Raw genomic sequence first — 22334 nt, 5'->3', positions numbered from 1 at the left:
GACGGACGGCAAATTAAATTCCTATAACCCACTTTGCGTTTCACATCATGAAATTTATAATTTTTCCAAACCAATGTGAAGTTAGGCTTGATGGCTATATGCAAAGAAGTGTTGGAATGTGATGGCTGGTGGGGAAGGGGATGGGAGTATACGTTATCATAAACGTCGGCGACGGTTGCTTTTCTTGCAATACCACTCGGGCAATTGCGAAACTGTTTGTTTCACCACAAAATGAAATGCCGAGCTATAACAGTTTACTTTACAATTGATGCTATTTTGATAGGACATTAATCTGTCTTTTATAATTTGTCAGATTGAGTCTCTCGAGTGGTACAAGGCCTTCAGTAACACAACCAACGCAGTCAATATTAGACGTTCTCAGGACACTATGCTAGAAAGCATTGTATTATTAGAGTAAAGATCTTTAAACGGCGCAAGTACGACTGAAACAATAGTATTCATGTTCATATTTTGTTTATTTTTTATCTGCAAACATATGACATGCCTTTACGTTTGAGTCGACACTTACGAGAAATTATGTTTCCCCTTTGTTATCATTCCTCTGCAAACAAACATATACACATGTGATGCCTGGACGCTGTAACAAATAATAATGTCAAAGATTCAGCCCACGATTCTCGAAGTATTCCTTCAAGGCCGCGCCCACTATCTCGTCTGTTCCCCGGCTTCGAATACGCTGGTGCCCATCGGAGTTTAGCGAGACAGGGGACCGGCCGTGCACTCTAGCTTCTGGGAACAGCTCACCGCCAGGTGGCGAACGAATCATGACTTCACATCTGTCGTCATAAGGGCGAGGCGTCTACAAACAAAACACAAAAACAAACCACAATACGTCAGAGTTTTGGCCCAAAGATGAATAAAACCCGCACCGCTTTGTGGCAGACATAGAAGCCATTCGGCATCATGGCAAAGTTCAAGGACACATATGTCATGATTGCTGCAGGTTACAAATTTGTAATTGCACATACCGGGACTTTATATTCATGATATTTTTCGAGTTTCAATTTAATCGCTAAGTTTCACAAACTTATAACATATCATCCATCTACCAATATAATGGCAAGGTTCATATACGCATGTCTGACCTTTACCGGATGGACCAGCATGTACCGCTCCTCTTCCCCTTGATACCGAGGTTCAGGCAGACCTGAAACACGTCGGCGAGCTATTTGGTGTACCAGAAGTGTCAAAGCCGGTGAGAATAGTGTTAGAAACGGCGTGGGCATGGTGTATGATGCACCGATAATGTATACATATATGTTTATGAATATATCCCTCCTGGTATTAACTAGGTAATATTTTTATTACAAAAGGGTTTCTTTTTAATTTTAGGGCCTCTTCTTTATTCAAAAGAAGCTTTCTTAAACTTACCTTAATCATTGGTGAATGTATTAAAAGGTTTTATCTCAAATAGATGAGAATTTTAATAAATAACAATAAGACATATGGTGATTTTTTTTAAATCGATTTAGTTTGTATTAACTCGATTAATAGACTGCCTTAAATGTTTCAAACCGGTTTGATGGTTAATGCATAAATTGTAGTGCTGCCTATGAAATAATTCACGATGGCTTCCCAGTGCTGCGTTTAAATCAGTTCATTAGGTCGATACTCAATCAGCTGAGAAATATGCCGCTGATTGAAAATATTTGTTTAAAGTATATGAAAGGACATAGCGATAACCCTATGGAAAGTCCAAACAATACGGAAAATAGACCATACAGTAAAAACTGTAGACAAACGTTACTTACGTGATTCTGGGGTCATCCAAATACCTTCCTTCGAATAGACGGGCGGGGGACTGACCACGTGACTTTTGACGTCAGTTTGGTCACGTGACACAAGCTCGGCTTTCTTGTTGTTGGCTGTAAGGGCATTTCAAATAACTTTTGAATGAACACATTTGCACAGCAAAATATATGTCAGCCGTTGTAGAATAGGAGGTGGCTGGTTAACAATACATTCAGAACTTAAATGAAAACAATCTTGGAAGGTGAACACAAGACTTGTCGTTTCTAGTTGTTGTATAGATAAGAGAAACCGTGCACGCATCTCATTGTTATAAGAAGGCCACACTTTAAAACGATTAAAGGATGAAACATTACTATTATTCCTTGAATTGACCATTTCGGTGAACCTTTTTTTCTTTCTTTCTACATACAACACGCATCTTCATATATGCTTCATTCTGGGAAGACTGGCATTAAGTTTAGTATCGTCCCAGGTTAGCCTGAGCAGTCCACAGGGGATAATTATGGACGACACTTTCCGCTTGTATTTGTATGTTTCGTTTGTACGAGGTATCTTCTAAACAAAACTCCTCTTTCAGCGGAAAATGAAGTCACTTATTAAGCCTGTCCGACCTGCACGAGCTAATAAGGGATGACACTTTACGCACATGCGTTAAGCCCAGTTTTCCCATTACGCGGCTCATATAACCCTCTTAACCGAACGCCATGTGGTCATGAAGAAATTAAGGGGGTGGATTTCTGTATAATTGATGATCCCGGTTATCGGTAATTTCTTAAAGTGATTACGGAAAGATACACACGTTAAGCAGATATGTCCTCGAATTGACAATTCAAATAATGAAAGATAGTTAATTTTATGTTAAACGTAGTTTTAAAATCGTGTAGAGGACATCTGCATAAACTGCCGTCAATCGAATTTAACACAGCTAAAGTAGCAAAAATCGTTCAGACAATAAAGTCGCAAACTTCGTTAAGCCAATAAAGTAGCAAACGTTCAGCCAATAAAGTAGCAAACATCGTTCAGCCAATAAAGTAGCAAACCTCGTTCAGCCAATAAAGTAGCAAACGTTCAGCCAATAAAGTAGCAAACATCGTTCAGCCAATAAAGTAGCAAAGATCGTTCAGCCAATAAAGTAGCAAACATCGTTCAGCCAATAAAGTAGAGCAAACATCGTTCAGCCGATAATTGAGGCTTTCGCTGGTATTCCGCACGCGAGTATTCAAAAATATTAAATTTGTGTTTTTTTTTGTCAATAAACTTTGCCATTTTGGACTAAACGATATGCGTAAAATAAGCGGATCCCCTTCGTAAAATACGAAATAATACGGATATACTCAACAGAATAAGAAACACGCGTGTAATGGGTGAACAAGACAAAATCTGGAGCGCGGCCTTACCTCTCTTCCGGTTGGCGTTGGCGATGTACTTGTAGCCCAGGAACAGGGAGCATATCAGCGTTAGCGTCACAGAGCCCAGGGTTGCCAACAGGAAATATGGCTGGTTCTCCTCAAGGAACGACTTCCGGTCGGTAGATCTAGCCTCTTCTTGTTTCCCCGCGAGTTCTTAAAGAAGTTGGCAAAATTCCTTCCTTATTTATATATTTATTATTTGTAATATGTGTACGAAATGCTCCAATTCATCCTGAATCAAGGCGAGTCTTTAAGTAATTAGGCTTTTGTATATGCTCCGGACGTTATTAAAATATCACCACAACATGTGTCGAAGCGCCGAATTCTTACAATGACATTAGACGCATCTAACAGTATATGCTTTGTTTATAGGTGTCTATCGCAACCGATGTTTATTTTTGGTGTTTTCACTTCATATGCACTTATATTTGTTAATGCAGCATCAACATACTAAAACAATATCCCGGAAAGAGAAAAAAATGCATTTGAATATCAACCGTACTTTCGTTTGACAAGTGACGACATAAATGACACACAAACACTTACTCCGATCCTAATAAAAAGACAGTTCCGCTCAGCTTAGAGGACTGGGACAGTCATGTAAAATATCGAATATAATATATATTTTTTATAAACAACTGGTAGCAAGATGAGTTGCAGATAATTGGTCAGTTACCACAGTTTAACTAACTCTTTTGACTTGTTAATTCTTTTCAGCTCAACTCAACATGAAAAATGCGGATAATTTTACTTTAAGTAAGCAATATTATTTATTTCAAAGAAGGTCGGAGATATTTAAATGTATTGCATTTGTATTTAAGATTATTTAGTATGCCCTTGAATAAAACAAATAAAACACGCCTTAAATAAAGCTTCTTTTACAATAAACTAAACGGGCTATTAAGGTGGTCAATATAACTATAAATACTTTCGAGAATAGAAAACTAGAAAAAATAAGAACTTTATAGGATACATTGTTCATTAAAGATTTTATCAATGTTTTAAGTATACGGGGTGACTTTATTTTCTAAACAAGTAAAGATGTCAACGGATGTATGTTCACCTTTGTGTTGCGCGAAGTATTTACCAAACGGAATCCAACATAAAACAAGTAAGCATAAACGCAATTTATGATTACAACATAAGTGACTAGTCGTTGGTTCAAGTTATTCATCTGTAATTTTTCGAAAAAAGTTGTTGTCCACTTTAATCAGGTTATATTGTTCATAATAATTTACAGACACTCCAAACATTCACATTGTTAATACCTCTATCTGTAGTTAAGAACACACGAAGCAAATCGGTATAGCGCAAAGGTTGTATTTTTGTGGGGAAACACGTTTGTAAATAGCGAGTTCCAACGCGTCATGCAGAACCAACAACACTTTTGGTACCTGTTTTCAGATAACTTTAAATGCCTCAATCACTACTATTTATGTTATTGTAATTGTTGTGCAAATAAATATTGGTTCCATTCTGTAAGTCATTTTACATGCGTATTTGCATGTGTTTATTTTTTTCTCTATAAAGCGAGAAAGGGATTATAAAATAACGTTACATTTTTAAAGGTATTCTCCAAAAATATAGCCGAAACCACTTATTTTCAACGTGTGGCCTACCCGGTCCAATTATGACCCCGTCAGATCGTTCAGAGGTCGGTTTAGGGGTCGCAGCGACCTTCTGTACGTAGATGACGGTCGAGACGTTCACATGACGTGCATCCGGCACCTCCCGGAAATCACCATCGCGTTTGTGCGGGCATGTCTGAAACAACAGCGAACTTGGATGTAACAAAAACACAAACCATCAATAACACCAAAGATGACACATTAAGAAACAAGAGCTGTCACCATAGGATGACATATGGCCCCTAAAAACGCTTTGATAGAAGTCATGAGCATTTTTTGAAACCTAAATGCAGATTTCGAAACCTAAACGCGGACCCTAAGTTCAAGATCAAGGGGTAAAACATTTTTTGCGTATGGAAAGGCCTTGTCCATATACACATGCATACCAAATATGAAGGTTACATCTTAAGGGACATAGAAGTTATGAGCATTTTTCAGCAACTAACCGCAGATTTCGAAACCTAAACGCGGACTTTGAGTTCAAGGTCAAGGTTACAGGGGTACAAATTGTTGTGCGTATGGAAAGACCTTGTCCATATACACATGCATACCAAATATGAAGATTATATCTCAAGGGACATAGAAGATATGAGCATTTTTTGAAACCTTAACGCAGGTTTCGAAACCTAAACGCCGACCCTAAGTTCAAGGTCAAGGTCACAGGGATAGAAATTTGTGTGCGTATGGAAAGGCCTTGTCCATATACACATGCTTACCAAATATGAAGGTTACATCTGAAGCGACATAGAAGTTATGAGCATTTTCCGAAACCTAAACGCAGACAGAAATACGGACGGACAGTGCGATCACTATATGCCCTCCTTCGGGGGCATAAACACTCAAGGAAGAAGACACTGGTCATGATTCGAATCCATTTCCTTGTGCAAATATATGACGCGTTGTTACTTGCCCTTTCAGGATTTAGAACTCACGCGCGCAGTTTTAACGGCGAGTAAGGCAGTGATTTTTTCGCTTTAATGTTTTATTTATTTCGATTGATGATTCGTTTAGATAAGCATAAGCCCATTTGTTTGAGCGCGATTGCACCAAAATGCTATGGCTATAGAGGCATCATCGGAAAGTCAATTACATGGTATTAAAAGAAAGATTTTGCGAACGCTCCACGAGTGGTGATCGAACTGGTGACCACCTTGTCACCATGCGGATTGATGATTACTGTGCTGTTAATTATTTTCGGTGGACAGGGTCTATAAGCTGGGTTAGGGTCTAAAAGCTGGAACAGGGTCTATAAATTGGACAGGGTCTATGAGATGACATATAAATTACAATTTATGTTAATATGAACCACATTCTGGGAAATGCATGTGCGCAAAGTGGAATTACATATTAGCCTTTTCAGTTCGCACATGATATTCAGAGACGGCCATTTCCGTCCACACTGGATTTTCGTTTAGTAAATAATAATCCAGACTGATCCGGGACGACACTTTACGCACATGCATTTAGTCCAGTTTTCCCAGAACAAGGCTCATACACGAAACATTGGTCTATGCCGGTTGCTCGCATATATGCCGTATCCAACATTCACTATGGAAGCAGATTTCTGCCATATCGTTCTGTCGTATGGACGAATTTTACGGTCATCAACACCAGGATACGCCAGAGCGGCAACAAATGATCATTTTTGTCATGTTTACGCCCCACCCCCCTTATGTCGTCCAGCCAGGTATATTTGTCCTTTAATCGAGTTGTCGACCATCTTCAAACTCCTCAACATGCCAGAACGGTATGTCAGAAATTAGCCACGATATTTTTCTGATATCGTTTACAGTTTTTGGAAAAAAACAAGACATGTGTTCGTCAGAAACACAATGCCCCACTACTGTGACTGTAGATTCAATGGAAACCTTAACATACCTAAGATACTTGTATGCCCTTCACCTTTCACCATAATGTGCACCTCCATGAGATACACATGCATGCCAAATATCAAGTTGCTATCTTCAATATTGAGCAATTATCTCCCTTTAAAGCTTATTACTTCCCTTGGATTTGTATTTTTGACCTTAGACCTTGAAGGATGACATTGACCTTGACCTTTTACCACGATGCGTTTGTCAGAAACACAATGCCACCTACTGCGACGCTTTGATTTATTTTTAAAAATATATTATAAGGCTGGTCAGATAATTATCTCCAGTTAAAGCTTATTACTTCCATTGGATTTGTAATTTCGACCCTAGACATTGAAGGATGATGTTCACCTTGAAATTTTACCACTCAAAATGTGCAGCTCCATGAGATACACATGCATGCCAAATATCAAGTTGCTATCTTCAATATTGCAAAAGTTATGGCCAACGTTAAAGTTTTCGGACAGACTGACGGACTGTTCAACTGCTATATGGGACCCTACCGGGGGCATAAAAACAGACAACAATTAAAACCATCTTGATAATAATATAAGCCATAATATACGCCGCGTCATGCGAAATGAACCTGATGCCGTATTCCATATTTTTGAATGCCGAAAACAATTATGTGTAAAACGGTTTGGGTTGTACTATGAACTGCGTCATGCGAAAATGGACATTATGTCATACGGCCACAATTTTGAATGCCGGAATACAATACAAATTGTATTAAATATGGTATCAGAAATCGAAATCCAATTGATTCCACTCATAACAAAGTTGTTGCAGCTCTACTTACAAGCGAGCAATTCTGATCTCGACCGCAGATGACAATCTCGCAGGTGAACTCCGTGTACGAGAATTCCGTTTGGTTTAGAGGCGACAGCGAGAACAGTGACGTCAGCAATTCGTGGGGGCCGTTGTCGAGAAACCCCTCTTTCTCCGCCTTTAACGGCCAGGCAGTTCCGCATCTACGGTTTAGGTGATTTTAAGGTCAGAAACCACTATATCAAATTGTTAGAGGTATCGATGGTAACGCAAAACAATTGTTTGGCAAAGTAAGCTTTTCTTTTTATCAGATATAGGATTAGGTTTATCATACTGCAATCGCAGAGATGTTAATCACTATTTCCAAAATTATTGATAAGCAACACACATAGTTACAATATTTTTTTAGGAAAAACTGTTTGGCAAAGAATTCGCGCTTTGTGAAAAGAGGGAATAATGCATGTGCGTACAGTGTCATTCTAGATTAACTTATGCAGTCCGAGGACAGTTTCCGCGTTCATTTAATTGTTCTTTAAAAGGACGTCAGTTGTACACAAACATTCTCTTTATGTGGAAAGTGTCGTCATTAATGTGCGAACTTTACAGGCTTGTCCCGAACAACACTTACCAATTCATTAAGCCCGGTTTTCTGAGATCGCGGCTCAGTGATATGTTCCCTCTACCCAATGAACATTTATTTTTGTAATCTATTAAGTAAGTCTCTATGATCACAGAATCATGATACACTTTACTCGACATAAGTAGACTGTCAACTCACACAAATCAACTTTCAACTTAGTTTAAAACCTATTTATTTTAGATCGATTGCATAGGCTTATTTGAAACGCTCTCGAGTCCGTTTCCCGGGACTAGAACCAGTACTTGGTGTCTATGGAGGTAATCAACAGAACGCTCCCACAGTTTGGATCGAACCCATGACCTCCCGATTGTTAGGCGGACACCATATCCACTACACCACTGCGACCTTTTAAACTTTCAATTTAGTATTCAAGATACATCATTGAGACAAGACTCTCAATCGTAATTTCTTATTAAGCCAATTTAGGTTGTAAAATAGATCTTTTATTTTTGTTTTTGAAAGCAAAACTTCATTTATTATTTATGTTCATTAGTTCTTTGTCAGGTATACCAAAGTATCATGTATTGACTTATTCCAAAGAAGAACACATATCTAAATTGGCATTTTAAATAGCAACACCGACTAAGCGTCATGCTATTCAAACATGGATTCGCGTCATGCTAAAATGCACCTTAATGAAAATGCGGCCAGCGCAGCTACAGACTAGCTTGAAAATTTGCGCAGTCTTGTCCGGAGCTGCATTGTCCACTTTAAAGTCACACAAGGTTTTGTGGTCTTATAAACAACCAATTATGAAGCTCTTGACGAGGCAGGTCTGGAACTACAATGGTGGCATATCGCAAAAGATCCGTTTTCGCAAGACGCGGCTCAATTATCTTAATTCGAATGTGTCATACCCTTTCTTGGCGATAGTGGTCAGTTTGGTTTTCCCTCTGTCCTCCACAGACACACTCAGCGGTCCATACCAACATCTGTCCACCAGGGGAGAGGCGTATTCTGTGAATATTGAAACACATACAGTTAAATGCTGACATAGGACTAATACGCCAGATTTTGGTATTCAACAAATTTCCTGTGAATTTTGAAAGCGAATAATGTTCCCTTTAAGTTGCCAAGTAGCGTATCGAAAATCAACATGGTTTTCAGTTCATTTACAAAACATATATATATTCTAAGATGGAACAACACAATGATGTTAAAGATGACAATTGATTTTTGCTATTGGTTTTACTTTATTCCTAAACACCATTTGTAATGCCACCATCAAAGCATTCCATAACACCATTTGTTGTGCTAGTATTAAGGCATTCCATAATACCATCTGTAGTACAAGTATCAACGCATTCCATAACACCATTTGTAGTACCAATATCTTGCAGATACCATATACCAAAAATATTTTAAGCATATTAAAAACAGGTGTGTCTTTCGAAGTTTTAATTTTCTTCCTCACAAGATTCGGATTTGAAGTAATTACCTGTAAACCTACCGTATTCACTAAAGACTCAAAAAGTGAGAAACAGTGCCAATAATAGATTACATTTTCAACGTTCCATATATCTCTGCAATATATTAACAAGAGCACCGCCTTGCGGGTGCAGACAGCTCATCTATTTTTCTTTTTAAAGGTGTAGGGACCTATCTCAATTTCAATCACAAAGGAGGGAGGGGTGGAGTGGAGAGGGGTGTATATTGTGTGGGTGTGGTCATTTATTACATTATCTTCCAAAAATGCAAAAAAAAAATTTTTTGTGGGGGGGGGGGTCTTTGGTGGGATGTTTGGACGGTATTTCGAAAATAAAATAATAAAAATAAATATTTGTGTTTTTTAACCATGTTTGAAAAAAAAAAGAGATGTGTTTGTCAGAAACACAATGCCCCCTATTGCGCTGCTTTGAAATTATTTTATTTTTTTTGTTTTTTTACCTTTGACCTTGAAGGATGACCTTGACCTTGAACTTCCACCACTCAAAATGTGCAGCTTTATGAGAACGCCGCTTTAAAATATTATTTTTTTGACCTTGAAGGATGACCTTGACCTTGAAGATGACCTTGACCTTGAATTTCCACCACTCAAAATGTGCAGCTTCATGAAAACGCCGCTTTGAAATTTTATTTTATTTTGACCTTTAACCTTGAAGGATGGCCTTGACCTTGAAGGATAACCTCTACCTTGAACATCCACCACTAAAAATGTGCAGCTTCATGAGAACGCCGCTTTGAATTTAAAAAACAAATTACCTTGAAGGATGACCTTGACCTTGAACTACCACCACTCAAATGTGCAGCTTCATGATAACGCCGCTTTGATTTTTAAAAATTTTGTTTAACCTTTGACCTTGAAGGATGACCTTGACATTGAAGAATGACCTTGACCTTGAACCTACACCACTCAAAATGTGCAGCTTCATGATAACACTTTGAATTTATTTATTTTTGACCTTTGACCTTGAAAGATGACCTTGACCTTGAAGTATGACCTTGACCTTGAACTTCCAACACTCAAAATGTGCAGCTTCATGATAACGCCGCTTTAAAAAAATTGTTTTTTGACCTTTGACCTTGAAGGATGACCTTGACCTTGAAGGATGACCTTGAACTTCCACCACTCAAACTGTGCAGCTTCATGAGAACGCCGCTTTGAAAAAAAATAAATTACCTTGAAGGATGACCTTGAAGGATGACCTTGACATTGAACTTCCACTACTCAAAATGTGCAGCTTCATGCATGACAAATATCAAGTTGCTATTTTCAATATTAAAAAAGTTATGGCCAATGTTTAAGTTATCGGACGGACAGACGCCATATATTTGATATTTGACCTTGAAGGATGACCTTCACCTTTTACCACTCAAAATGTTCAGCTCCATGAAATACACATGCATGCCAAATATCAAGTTGCTATCTTCAATATTGAAAAAGTTATGGCCAATGTTTAAGTTTTCGGACGGACAGACACCATAAATTTGACATTTGACCTTGAAGGATGACCTTGACATTGACCTTTCACCACTCAAAATGTTCAGCTCCATGAGATACACATGCATGCCAAATATCAAGATGCTATCTTAAAAAGTGAAAAAGTTATGGCCAATGTTAAAGTTTTTTTCGGACGGACAGACAGACTGACTGACAAACTGACGGACAGTTCAACTGCTATATGCCACCCTACCGGGGCATAAAAATCATTGTTTTGGGCTGGGGGTGGGGTGGGGGGGGGTATAGTGTGAGGGTGTGGTGGTTATTTATAAGATGATCTTTAATTAAAAAAAAATTATGGGGAGGGGATTGAGTGGGGATTCGGGAGGGGATTCGGGGGGGGGGGCTTGGGGGATGGTTTGGGTGGAGTCAATTGTGGTATGTCATGTAAGAGTTGTTTTGTCAAAGTATCAATTGAATCTAATCATAGATAAAGAAGTTATAATTTGACCTTGAGAGTCAAGGTCATTCAAAGGTCAAGGTAAAATTCAACTTGCCAGGTACAGTACCCTCATGATAGCATGAAAGTATTTGAGGTTTAAAAGCAATAGCCTTGATACTTTAGAAATAAAGTGGATCCAAACACAAAATGTAACCATATATTTATAGTTATTAAGTCAAAAGGGGCCAATATTCTGTAAAAATGACAACCAGAGTTATGCAACTTGTCCTTTACTGTCCCCTTATGATAGTTTGCGAGCGTTCCAAGTATGAAAGCAATATCTCCAATACTTAAGGGGTTTAGTGGACCAAAACACAAAACTTAATCAAATTTTCAAGTATAAAGGGCTCATAATTCCGTCAAAATGCCAGTCAGAGTTACATAACTTTGCCTGCACAGCCCCCTTACGATAGTTAGTAAGTGTTGCAAGTATGAAAGCAATAGCTTTGATACTTAAGGAAAAAAGTGGACCTAAACACAAAACTTTACAAAAATTTTAATTTTCTAAGTATAACAAGATGCGTTTGTGAAACACAATGTCCCCCTTTATGACGTTTGACCTTGAAGGATGACCTTGACCTTGACCCTTCACCACTCAAAATGTTCAGCTCCATGAGATACACATGCATTCCAAATATAAAATTGCTAGCTTCAATATTGCAGAAGTGACATTACATGAGAAATTTTGACCCATATATTTGACCTTGAAGGATGACCTTGACCTTGACCTTTCACCACTCAAAATGTGCAGCTCCATGAGATACACATGCTTGCCAAATATCAAGTTGCTATCTTCAATATTTCAAAAGTATTCATAAAATAAGCGATTTGGGCCACATATATTTGACCTCTGACCTTGAAGGATGACCTTGACCTTGACCTTTCACCACTCAAAATGTGCAGCTCCATGAGATACACAAGCATGCCCAATATCAAGTTGCTTTCTTCAAGATTGCAAAAATATTCATAAGATAAGCAATTCGGGCCACATATATTTGACCTCTGACCTTGAAGGATGACCTTGACCTTGACCTTTTACCACTCAAAATGTGAAGCTCCATGAGATACACATGCATGCCAAATATCAAGTTGCTATCTTCAATATTGCAAAAGTATTCATAAAATGAGCGATTTTGGCCACATATATTTGACCTCTGACCTTAAAGGATGACCTTGACCTTGACCTTTCACCACTCAAAATGTGCAGCTCCATGAGATACACATGCATGCCAAATATCAAGTTGCTATATTCAATATAGCAAAAGTTATTGCAAAATGTTAAAGTTGGCGCAAACAGACCAACCAACCAACCAACAGACCAACAGGGCAAAAACAATATGTCCCCTACTACTATAGTGGGGGACATAAAAAGGGCACATAATTCTGTCAAAATGCCAGTCAGAGTTACATAACTTTGCCTGCACAGTCCCCTAATGATAGTTAGTAAGTGTTGCAAGTATGAAAGCAATAGCTTTGAAACTTAAGGAATAAAATGGACCTTAACACAAAACTTAACCAAAATTTTCAATTTTCTAAGTATTAAAAGGGCACATAATTCTGTCAAAATGCAAGACAGAGTTATCTAACTTTGCCTGCCCAGTCCCCTCATGATAATAAGTAAGTGTACCAAGTTTGAATGCAATAGCATTGATATTTCATGAGAAAAGTGGACCTAAACGCCAAACTTAACCAGACGCCAACGCCAAGGTGATGACAATAGCTCTTTTTTTTCAAAAAATAGATGAGCTAAAAACGTGTAAGGTCATGTGCTGCCGACAGAAATAGGCGTACCCAAAAAAAACACACAATGCATACCCGATATGGTGACAACGAGCTTAAACTATAGTAACTCATATGCGCTGACAGTGGAACAAACCAGGACCGCCTTTAGGCAAACATTTGTGAACAAGCGGATGGGCTCTCCGGAAGTTGTCTTTCAAATAGGACTTACCAGTCGAAGTAAAAGTCTTAATTCTGAGCCTAACGTTATCATTGGTCGTCGCCTCCTTAGTCACCGCCCCCGTATTGTCAATCATCTGGATGACAGCTATTGAGGAGGCGGGAGCGAGGGTCACGTTACCGGAACCGGAAGGGAAAGTTGTCCCGCAGACTAACGTGGATAGATATGCTGCAAGGAAAACCTGTTGGAAAATGCATATATTACAGTTATTATAATATTATATATTTGATGTAAAGAAATCCAAGGCTCATTTATTTTAAACGGTGGCGATGATCATGACAATAATAATGATCATGATCGTCTCTAAAAAAACGATCTTTAGTAAAAATAATAATAACAAGGGACAAAATTGTCACAAAACCAGGTTTTCAATTTGAAAAAAGTCTGATAAAGGGAGACAACTCAAACTGAATTGATTGTTCAAAGTTACCCACCTTGTTTCAAAATAAATCTATTTTTTGTCGTGACGACCTTGACCTTGGAGATATTGATGTAATTTTTCGTGCGACACACCGTCCAATGATGGTTAACAAATTTGCCAAATGATTTTCAAATCTCACAATGAATGGCATAGTAATGGCCCGAACAAGCTCATTTATGGCCATTTTTTACCTTTGAAATCAAAGTGTGAGCTTGGCCTTGGAGATATCGACGTTATTCTATCGCGCGACACACCGTCTAATGATGGTGAACGAATGTGCCAAATGGTTTTAAAATCACACAATGAACGACCAAGTTATGGCCCGGACAAGCTTGTTTCACCCGCCAGCCCGCCCGCCCGACCGCCGAGATTCACCAATCTAACAACCAGTTTTTTTCCTTCGGAAAACCTGGTTTATAATAGCAATAATAACAAGAGCACCGCATAACGGGTGCCACGCTCGGCTGCGAAAGCTTGCCAGATTTTTTTAGAGGTCACAGTGACCTTGACCTTTGACCTAGTGACCCAAAATGGGTGTGGCGTGTAGAACTCCTCAAGGTGCATCTACATATGAAGTTTCAAAGTTGTAGGTGGAAGCACTTTGATTTTAGAGGCAATGTTAAGGTTTTTGTTAAAGTTTTATATTAGAGGTCACAGTGACCTTGACCTTTATTCTTGTGACCCCAAAATGGGTGTGGCATGTAGAACTCATCGAGGTTCAACTACATATGAAGTTTCAAAGTTGTAGGTGGAAGCACTTTGATTTTAGAGCCTGTGTTAAAGTTTGTTATTAGAAGTCACAGTGACCTTGACCTTTGACCTAGTGACCCCAAAATTGGTGTGGCGTGTAGAACTCATCAAGGTGCATCTACATATGAAGTTTCAAAGTTGTAGGTGGAAGCACTTTGATTTTAGAGCCATTGTTAAAAAGGTTAACAAAATGTAAAGGTTTTAGCACGACGCCGGAAGACGAGCTGGCTATGACAATACCTCGGGTTTTCTCCGAAAACAGCCGAACTAATAATAATAATAATAATAATAACAAGAGCACCGCCTTGCGAGTGCAGACCACTCATCTATTTTTCTTTTTAAAGGCGAAGGGACCTTTCTCAATTTCAATCACAAAGGAAGGAGGTGGAGTGGAGGGGGGTGTATAGTGTGGGTGTGTGGTCATTTTTTACATTTTCTTCCAAAAATGCAGAAAAAAATGCAATTTTTTTTGAGGGGGGGATTCTTGGGTGGGATGATTGGACAGTATTTCAAAAATAAAATAATACAAAAAAATATTTGTGTTTTTGTGTTTCTTAACCATGTTTAAAAAAAAAAAATGTGTGGGGCGGGGTAGGGTTGGGGGGTATAGTGTTAGGGTGTGGTGGTCATTTATTCGGGGTGGAAGGGGGGTAGGGGATGGTTTGGGTGGAGTCTATTGTGGTATGTCAGGTAAGAGTTGTTTTGTCAAAGTATCAATCAAATCTAATCATAAATAAAGAAGCTATGGCAATTTTAGCAAAATTTAATAATTTGACCTTGAGAGTCAAGGTCATTCAAAGGTCAAGGTAAAATTCAATTTGCCAGGTACAGTACCCTCATGATAGCATGAAAGTATTTGAAGTTTGAAAGCAATAGCCTTAGTACATTAGAAGTAAAGTGGATCTAAACACAAAATTTAACCATATACACATGTATTCAAAGTTACTAAGTAAAAAAAGGGCCATAATTCTGTAAAAATGACAACCAGAGCTATGCAACTTGTCCTTTACTGTCCCATTATGATAGTTTGCCAGTGTTCTTAGTATGAAAACAATATCTATGATACTTTAGGGGTAAAGTGGACCAAACACAAAACTTAATCAAATTTTCAATTTTCTTAGTATAAAGGGCCCTTTATTCCGTCAAAATGACGGTCTGAGTTACATAACATTGCCTGCACAGTCCCCTTACTATAAGTTAGTAAGTGTTGCAAGTATGAAAGCAATAGCTTTGATACTTTAGGAATAAAGTGGACCTTAAAACAAAACTTAACCACATTTTTTAATTTTCTAAGTATAAAAAGGGCACATAATTCTGTACAAATGCCAGTCAGAGTTACATAGCTTTGCCTGCACAGTCCCCTTATGATATTTAGTAAGTGTTGCAAGTATGAAAGCAATAGCTTTGATACTTAAGGAATAAAATGGACCTAAACACAAATCTTAACCAAAATTTGCAATTTTCTTAGTAAAAAAGGGCACATAATTCTGTCAAAATGAATGCCAGAGCTACATAACCTTGCCTGCCTAGTCCCCTTGTGATTTTAAGTAAGTGTACCAAGTTTGAAATGCAATAGCATTGATACTTTATGAGAAAAGTGGACCTAAACGCAAAACTTAACCGGACGCCGACGCTGACGCCGACGCTGACGCCAAGGTAATGACAATAGCTCATTTTATTTTCAAAAAATAGATGAGCTAATAATAATAATAAAAATAAAAATAATAATAATAATAATGATAATTATAACAACAATTACAAGACTATTGCCAAGCAATATATGTCCCCTACCGGCTCGTCTATTGTCAGATTTTTTTTATTTGTTGCCATAGCAACTAGAAGTTGCTGCCATAGCAACTAGAAGTTGCTACGTAGGAACAAAACGAAATGACTAGCACAATGTCTATAATGCCATCTATCCATGTCGAAAGTTTCATTAAAAAAATATTAAGAACTTTTTAAGTTATCACAGGATCCAGAAAAGTGTGACAGACTCACGGACTGACACACAGAGCGCAAACCGTAAGTCCCCTTCGGTGAAACCGGTAGGGGACAATAAAACAATAATATCAAGAGATTGTCAAGCAATATGGTCCCCTACCGGTGAAACTCCACCATTATCATTTATGTATATATTTGTTTATATATTTGTTGCGCTAGCGACCAGATTTTTTGACATAGGAAGAAAATGAAATGACGTGCATAATACCCTTATTGCCATCTATCCATGTTTTAAGTTTCATGAACAAATATTAAGAACTTTTTAAGTGATCGCAGGATGCAGAAAAGTGTGACAGACTGACTGACCGACAGAGCGCAAACCATAAGTCCCCTCCGGTTTCAACGGTAGGGGACAATAATGCCAATGATGATGAATTATTATTACTATTATTAGTGTTAAATTTGAAATACCCGATACATGACAGCGTGGTTTGTTTCCGATTTCGACATTCCCGACAGGACTAAAACCAAGTCGTCCGCTCAAATAGTGAGATGCGGCTTTCTAAAATAGTGATCATGAAATATTTTAATCGTATTGAGAATTATAGAAGAATTATATGACAATCGATACATTAAAGTTTCCGGTACTTGGTTTGCAAGGTTACAATGTTCCCTTTGCTTATACAAATCAACCTGCAGTAGTAGTGTGATGGGAAACATTTCTAAATCAATTTCATCAGAATAAATAACGTAAACAAATGCAAAACAACCATATCCGCTCGAAAAGGACGATTATTAAAACACATAAAACCCTTACTTGCGACCGTCCGAGTTGTCAGTATTTCGAAAAACACAGTGTATGACTGGTATTTTTGTTAACACACGAATCACGTGATTATTATGCCACAATTTCACGAGGTTTTTGTGCTGTTTCTCATCGATATTTAAAGCGCACGAAAATCGACATACACGGTGTTTCAACACATAGGTAATATCTCCGTTTTTCGTATTGTTGAGATCTATCGATTTCGATTGGCATTCGATACATAAACCTGATTGGAAAATGCTTCCTGTTAGGCTATAACTAACAGCGAGTCCACTACGCCAACCATTCCTAATTTGTGGTACCGACCTATTTGTCCGTGTTATTTTTCATTCCATGTTTAGTTTTTATCACTAGTTCTACGTTTGATCATATTCAAAAGATTAAAAGTTACATATTAAAAATGTCAACTAGAGATTGGAAGATTTCTGTCATTGAACAACCTAATTGAAGTTAGAACTAAAATGATTGTTTATAATATAAAATACATCCTACCATATTTGTGTAGATTTTAGTGGAAATAAATATTACAGCTTTAGGGCCTTAGTTTTTATACTCCCCAAAATATTTTCGGCGGATCATTTAGTTGCCAGTTTGAACTTCCTTACATCCTTCCTTCCTTCCGTCACACTTTTGTTACAGTTTCTCATAGTGCCTTCGATATTTTACCGATCTCTTACATATTTGGCATGTTGGTACCTTGCATGGTCCTCTACCTTTTGATGATGTTTGAGTTCACTGGGATCAAGGTCAAGGTCACCGAGGCTAATAATAGATTTTCGGTCACACTTTTGTGACAGTTTCTCATAGCGCCTTCAACATTTTACCGATCTCTTATATATTTGACATGTAGGTACCTTGCATGGTCCTCTACTTTTTGATGATGTTTGAGGTCACTGGGATCAAGGTCAAGGTCGCCGAGGCTAATAATAGATTTTCGGTCACACTTTTGTTACAGTTTCTTATAGCGCCTTCAATATTTTACCGATCTCTTACATATTTGGCATGTAGGTACCTTGCATGAACCTCTACCTTTTGATGATGTTTGAGGTCACTGGGATCAAGGTCAAGGTCACCGAGGCTATAATAGATTTTCGGTCACACTTTTGTTACAGTTTCTCATGGCGCCTTCAAAATGTTTACTGATCTCTTACATATTTGGCATGTAGGTACCTTGCATGAACCTCTACCTTTTGATGATGTTTGAGGTCACTGGGATCAAGGTCAATGTCACCGAGGCTTATAATAGATTTTCGGTCACACTTTTGTTACAGTTTCTCATAGCGCCTTCAAAATGTTTACTGATCTCTTACATATTTGGCATGTAAGTACCTTGCATGAACCTCTACATTTTGATGATGTTTGAGGTCACTGGGGTCAAGGCCAATGTCACCGAGGCTAATAAAAGATTTTCAGTCACACTTTTGTTACAGTTCCTCATAGCGCTTTCATTATTTTACCAATCTCTTACATATTTGGCATGTAGGTACCTTGCATGGACCTCTACCGTTTGATGATGTTTGAGGTCACTGGGATCAAGGTCACCGAGGCTAATAATAGATTTTCAGTCACACTTTTGTTACAGTTTCTCATAGCGCCTTCAATATTTTACCGATCTCTTACATATTTGGCATGTAGGTACCTTGCATGAACCTCTACCTTTTGATGATGTTTGAGGTCACTGGGGTCAAGGTCACCGAGGCTAATAATAGATTGTCGGTCACACTTTTGTTACAGGTCACACTTTTGTTACAGTTTCTCTTAGCGCTTTCTTCAATATTTTACTGATCTCATACATATTTGGCATGTAGGTACCTTGCATGGACCTCTACCTTTTGAGGTCACCGGGATCAAGGTCAAGATAACCGAGGCTAATAATAGATTTTTGGTCACACTTTTGTTACAGTTTCTCATAGCGCCTTCAATATTTTACCGATCTCTTACATATTTGGCATGAAGGTACCTTGCATGGACCTTTACCTTTTGATGAGGTTTGAGGTCACTGGGGTCAAGGTCACAGAGGCTAATAATACATTTTCTGTCACATTTTTTTTACATTTTCTCATATCGCCTTAAATATTTTACCGATCTCTTACATATTTGGCATGTAGGTACCATGCATGGACCTCTACCTTTTGATGAGGTTGGAAGTCACTGGGGTCAAGGTCAAGGTCATCGAGGCTTATAATAGATTTTTTTAGGTGGTTACACAATTAACACAGTTTGACAAAGCGCTTCATCGGGGAGCATCCATCAGTTGCATTGATATTCTTGTTTAAATAGTCGTTTTACTTTCCAGCAGGTGTTTACGCTATTCCACGACTATGAAATAAACGCTGGTGATTTGTAAATTAAGTTAAGACTAACCAATTTATCCGTAGATGACTGTTGCTTTCAAATAATATGTGTTGATACGGTACTAGTATGTGATGGACACGCTGCAATACCAGATTTTCAATGTCAGAACAATACCCACATAGAAATGCAAGCAATTGTACGGTATCCGTTTTTCTGTTTTTAGAAACAGTAACCTTGATCTTCACCCAACTGGTTGGAGAGGGCATCCTCAGCTTGGTTTACATATTAGCTACATACACCCACCATTTTCTTTCGTTAGTAACCGTTCACTTGAAACGACTTGCCTCAAAAGCAATCCCAAATAAAATACAAAGTTAGGTCTCCATGCAAGCTTGGTATATGCAAGGTTTCATCAAGTTTGTCAATGCAAACTTCAACTTCGTTGAAAAACTGGTTACAACAAAAGGAGAGACAACAATAATAATAAATATTGAGAGCGCCACGTGCACATTTGAATATCGTCTGGTATTATCTAGCACTGCTATGAAATTTCAATCAACATTATTCAAGAACTCAAACGCATGTGGGAAAGAAACATAAAACAACACATACACGCATCTACACATTTTTATTTTTATCATTTAACAGTTGAAATGACAAACAGAGTAAATAATAACAATGGATACGCGCCGTAAACTACAAAAATGACAGTAAACATAAGAACGATAACAAACGATGCCAATTCGGTAACTTTTTTTAGAATCGATGTAAAAATGTCAACACTAACCTTGCACATAAACGAATCTTCACTTTGTTTTGAAAATATATTTATGAACGCGCTATAAAATTCTAAAGAAAACGGAATCAAAGATGGAAAAGCATGATTTACTTTCTACTACTCATTTTGGTGACAGTACTTTTTGCTTTCTATCTAAAACTCCAGAATTTTCTAAAACTACAGGAAACAACTACCGAGTACAACATGTGCAAACACGAAAAACACACTACGAGACAGTGATGAATGTAAGAGTTGGTCATAAAACATACAAATTGACTCAATTGAAATATTAATTCCATACAAAACAGTGATTATTTTATAATCAACTGGCTATGCAAGGTTTCAATAAATATTCGGTAAATCATGTTCATAATCATCAGACTTATTCTGTATAGAGATAAACAGCAATAACTTAGCGAGTAAATACCCATGTTAATACAAGTTAATAGTTCATTGCAGTTTTTTTATCAAAATACATGTAAAATATATATTCAACCATTATTAACTATAAACAACCTAATATGTATAAATACTTCTTAAATAGGTAGTGTTTAACAAAGCAAAAGCAATACAGCAGCATGCAAGGTGAATATGGTTGATGTTTGATATATTACAAACATGTTAATATCTAAGTGACCTGCATGATGCAAAAATGGGTCTTATGCTATGTGCACCCAGCGTGCTCCAAACCAGCCCGCACAGTTGCACAGTCAGGTCAGGAGCTACTAATAAGACCACACAACTTGAGTGAGTTCATGGCAGACAGGGTAGCTCCTTTTAAGACTACACTGATGTGCAGGCTGGTCTGTGGATATGCTGGCCGCAAATAGCTAAGGACTAGTTTTCGCATATCACGGCTCAAATGTAAGTAGAAACTGAAACCAATTCAAACAGTATACCGTATATGATTACTGATGAAGAAACAATTTACTGATTTACAATAATATTCAGGTCAAACTTCAAAAAAAGATTTTAATATCATGGTTATACACATTTCTTATTTATTTTGGTAATCTGATTGCTTCTGCCTGTTTTCTAAGTATTGAGTTTACAAACAAGTAATGTTGTACTGATAATTCAAATATCTCAAAAGTAAATTTCCAAAACTGTGTTGTAAATTTTATCTCCAATCTTGGATTTCAACCCTGAATATCCATTAAATTAATTATTATATTAGTTCCCTTTGAATTCTTCTAGAAAGAGGAAGACGAATGAATTTTCTCAACAAAATAAATGTACACTGACACATAATGAATAAGCCGTTGACAATGACAACATACAAATGCAAAACAGAATGTAAAGAATGGAATGCTAAACAATGTTATTGCACCAAATAATCAGTTCCTTTATAACTTACTACACGCTCACTAGTATTTCAAGTATACAAACATTGAATACAAACCAAGATACTTATGGACACCTACGAATTCAAAAGCTTCATAACTTATGGGAAATGAATTGAGCCAAGCTCTGGAAAAATTGGGCTGAATGTATGTGCTTAAAGGGGCCTTTTCACAAAAAGTCTATGGCTTAGACCACTCGGCCATCCGTGCTCATACAATGAGTGATGTATTTTAAACTTTAAATAAGCAATCCTCATAGTATCACGAAATATAATGAAAATAACTGAACTCTCCAAATTATTAAATTTTTTCGCATTGCAACGCTTTATAATTTTCAGGTTGCCAAATCGTTTAAAGATGCATATAATGGATATTTTAGAGCATGGTAAATGTTCAGTGTTACTGTTTCCTCACATATATCATAACTATAACGAAGAAAAATTATTTTGTCAATTTACCAAAACGTGAAACGGCCCCTTTAAAGTACCATCCCAAATTAGCCTGTAAAGGCTTATTGGGGACAACACGTTTTGCCTAAACAGGAC

General features: G+C 37.6%; 1 protein-coding gene across 1 annotated transcript; it reads right to left on the bottom strand.

Annotated features, from left to right (window-relative positions):
- Positions 1-457: 457 nt before the first annotated feature.
- LOC127857796 (uncharacterized) lies at positions 458-17499 on the bottom strand. The gene is made up of 10 exons (XM_052394466.1): positions 17365-17499; positions 17019-17109; positions 13427-13616; positions 8950-9049; positions 7484-7655; positions 4802-4946; positions 3171-3335; positions 1773-1886; positions 1107-1168; positions 458-820 (listed from the first exon to the last, which is right to left on the bottom strand). Exons 2-10 carry the CDS (start codon positions 17055-17057, stop codon positions 617-619), a joined length of 1191 nt encoding a protein of 396 aa, XP_052250426.1. The 5' UTR covers positions 17058-17109; positions 17365-17499; the 3' UTR covers positions 458-616.
- Between the last annotated feature and the right edge of the window lie 4835 nt (positions 17500-22334).

The sequence above is a fragment of the Dreissena polymorpha genome, chromosome 14 (assembly GCF_020536995.1).
Source record: "Dreissena polymorpha isolate Duluth1 chromosome 14, UMN_Dpol_1.0, whole genome shotgun sequence".
In the NCBI taxonomy this organism is placed as follows: domain Eukaryota; kingdom Metazoa; phylum Mollusca; class Bivalvia; order Myida; family Dreissenidae; genus Dreissena; species Dreissena polymorpha.
This window is presented reverse-complemented; position numbering and strand designations above follow the sequence as displayed.

Coding starts and splice junctions, on each gene's coding strand:
- LOC127857796 (XM_052394466.1), bottom strand. CDS start 17,057: ATGTCGAAATCGGAAACAAACCACGCTGTCATGTATCGG. Junction 9,050..13,426: donor TAAGACTTTTACTTCGACTG/GTAAGTCCTATT, acceptor CAATATTCACAG/AATACGCCTCTCCCCTGGTG. Junction 3,336..4,801: donor CGGGGTCATAATTGGACCGG/GTAGGCCACACG, acceptor AACTTCTTTAAG/AACTCGCGGGGAAACAAGAA.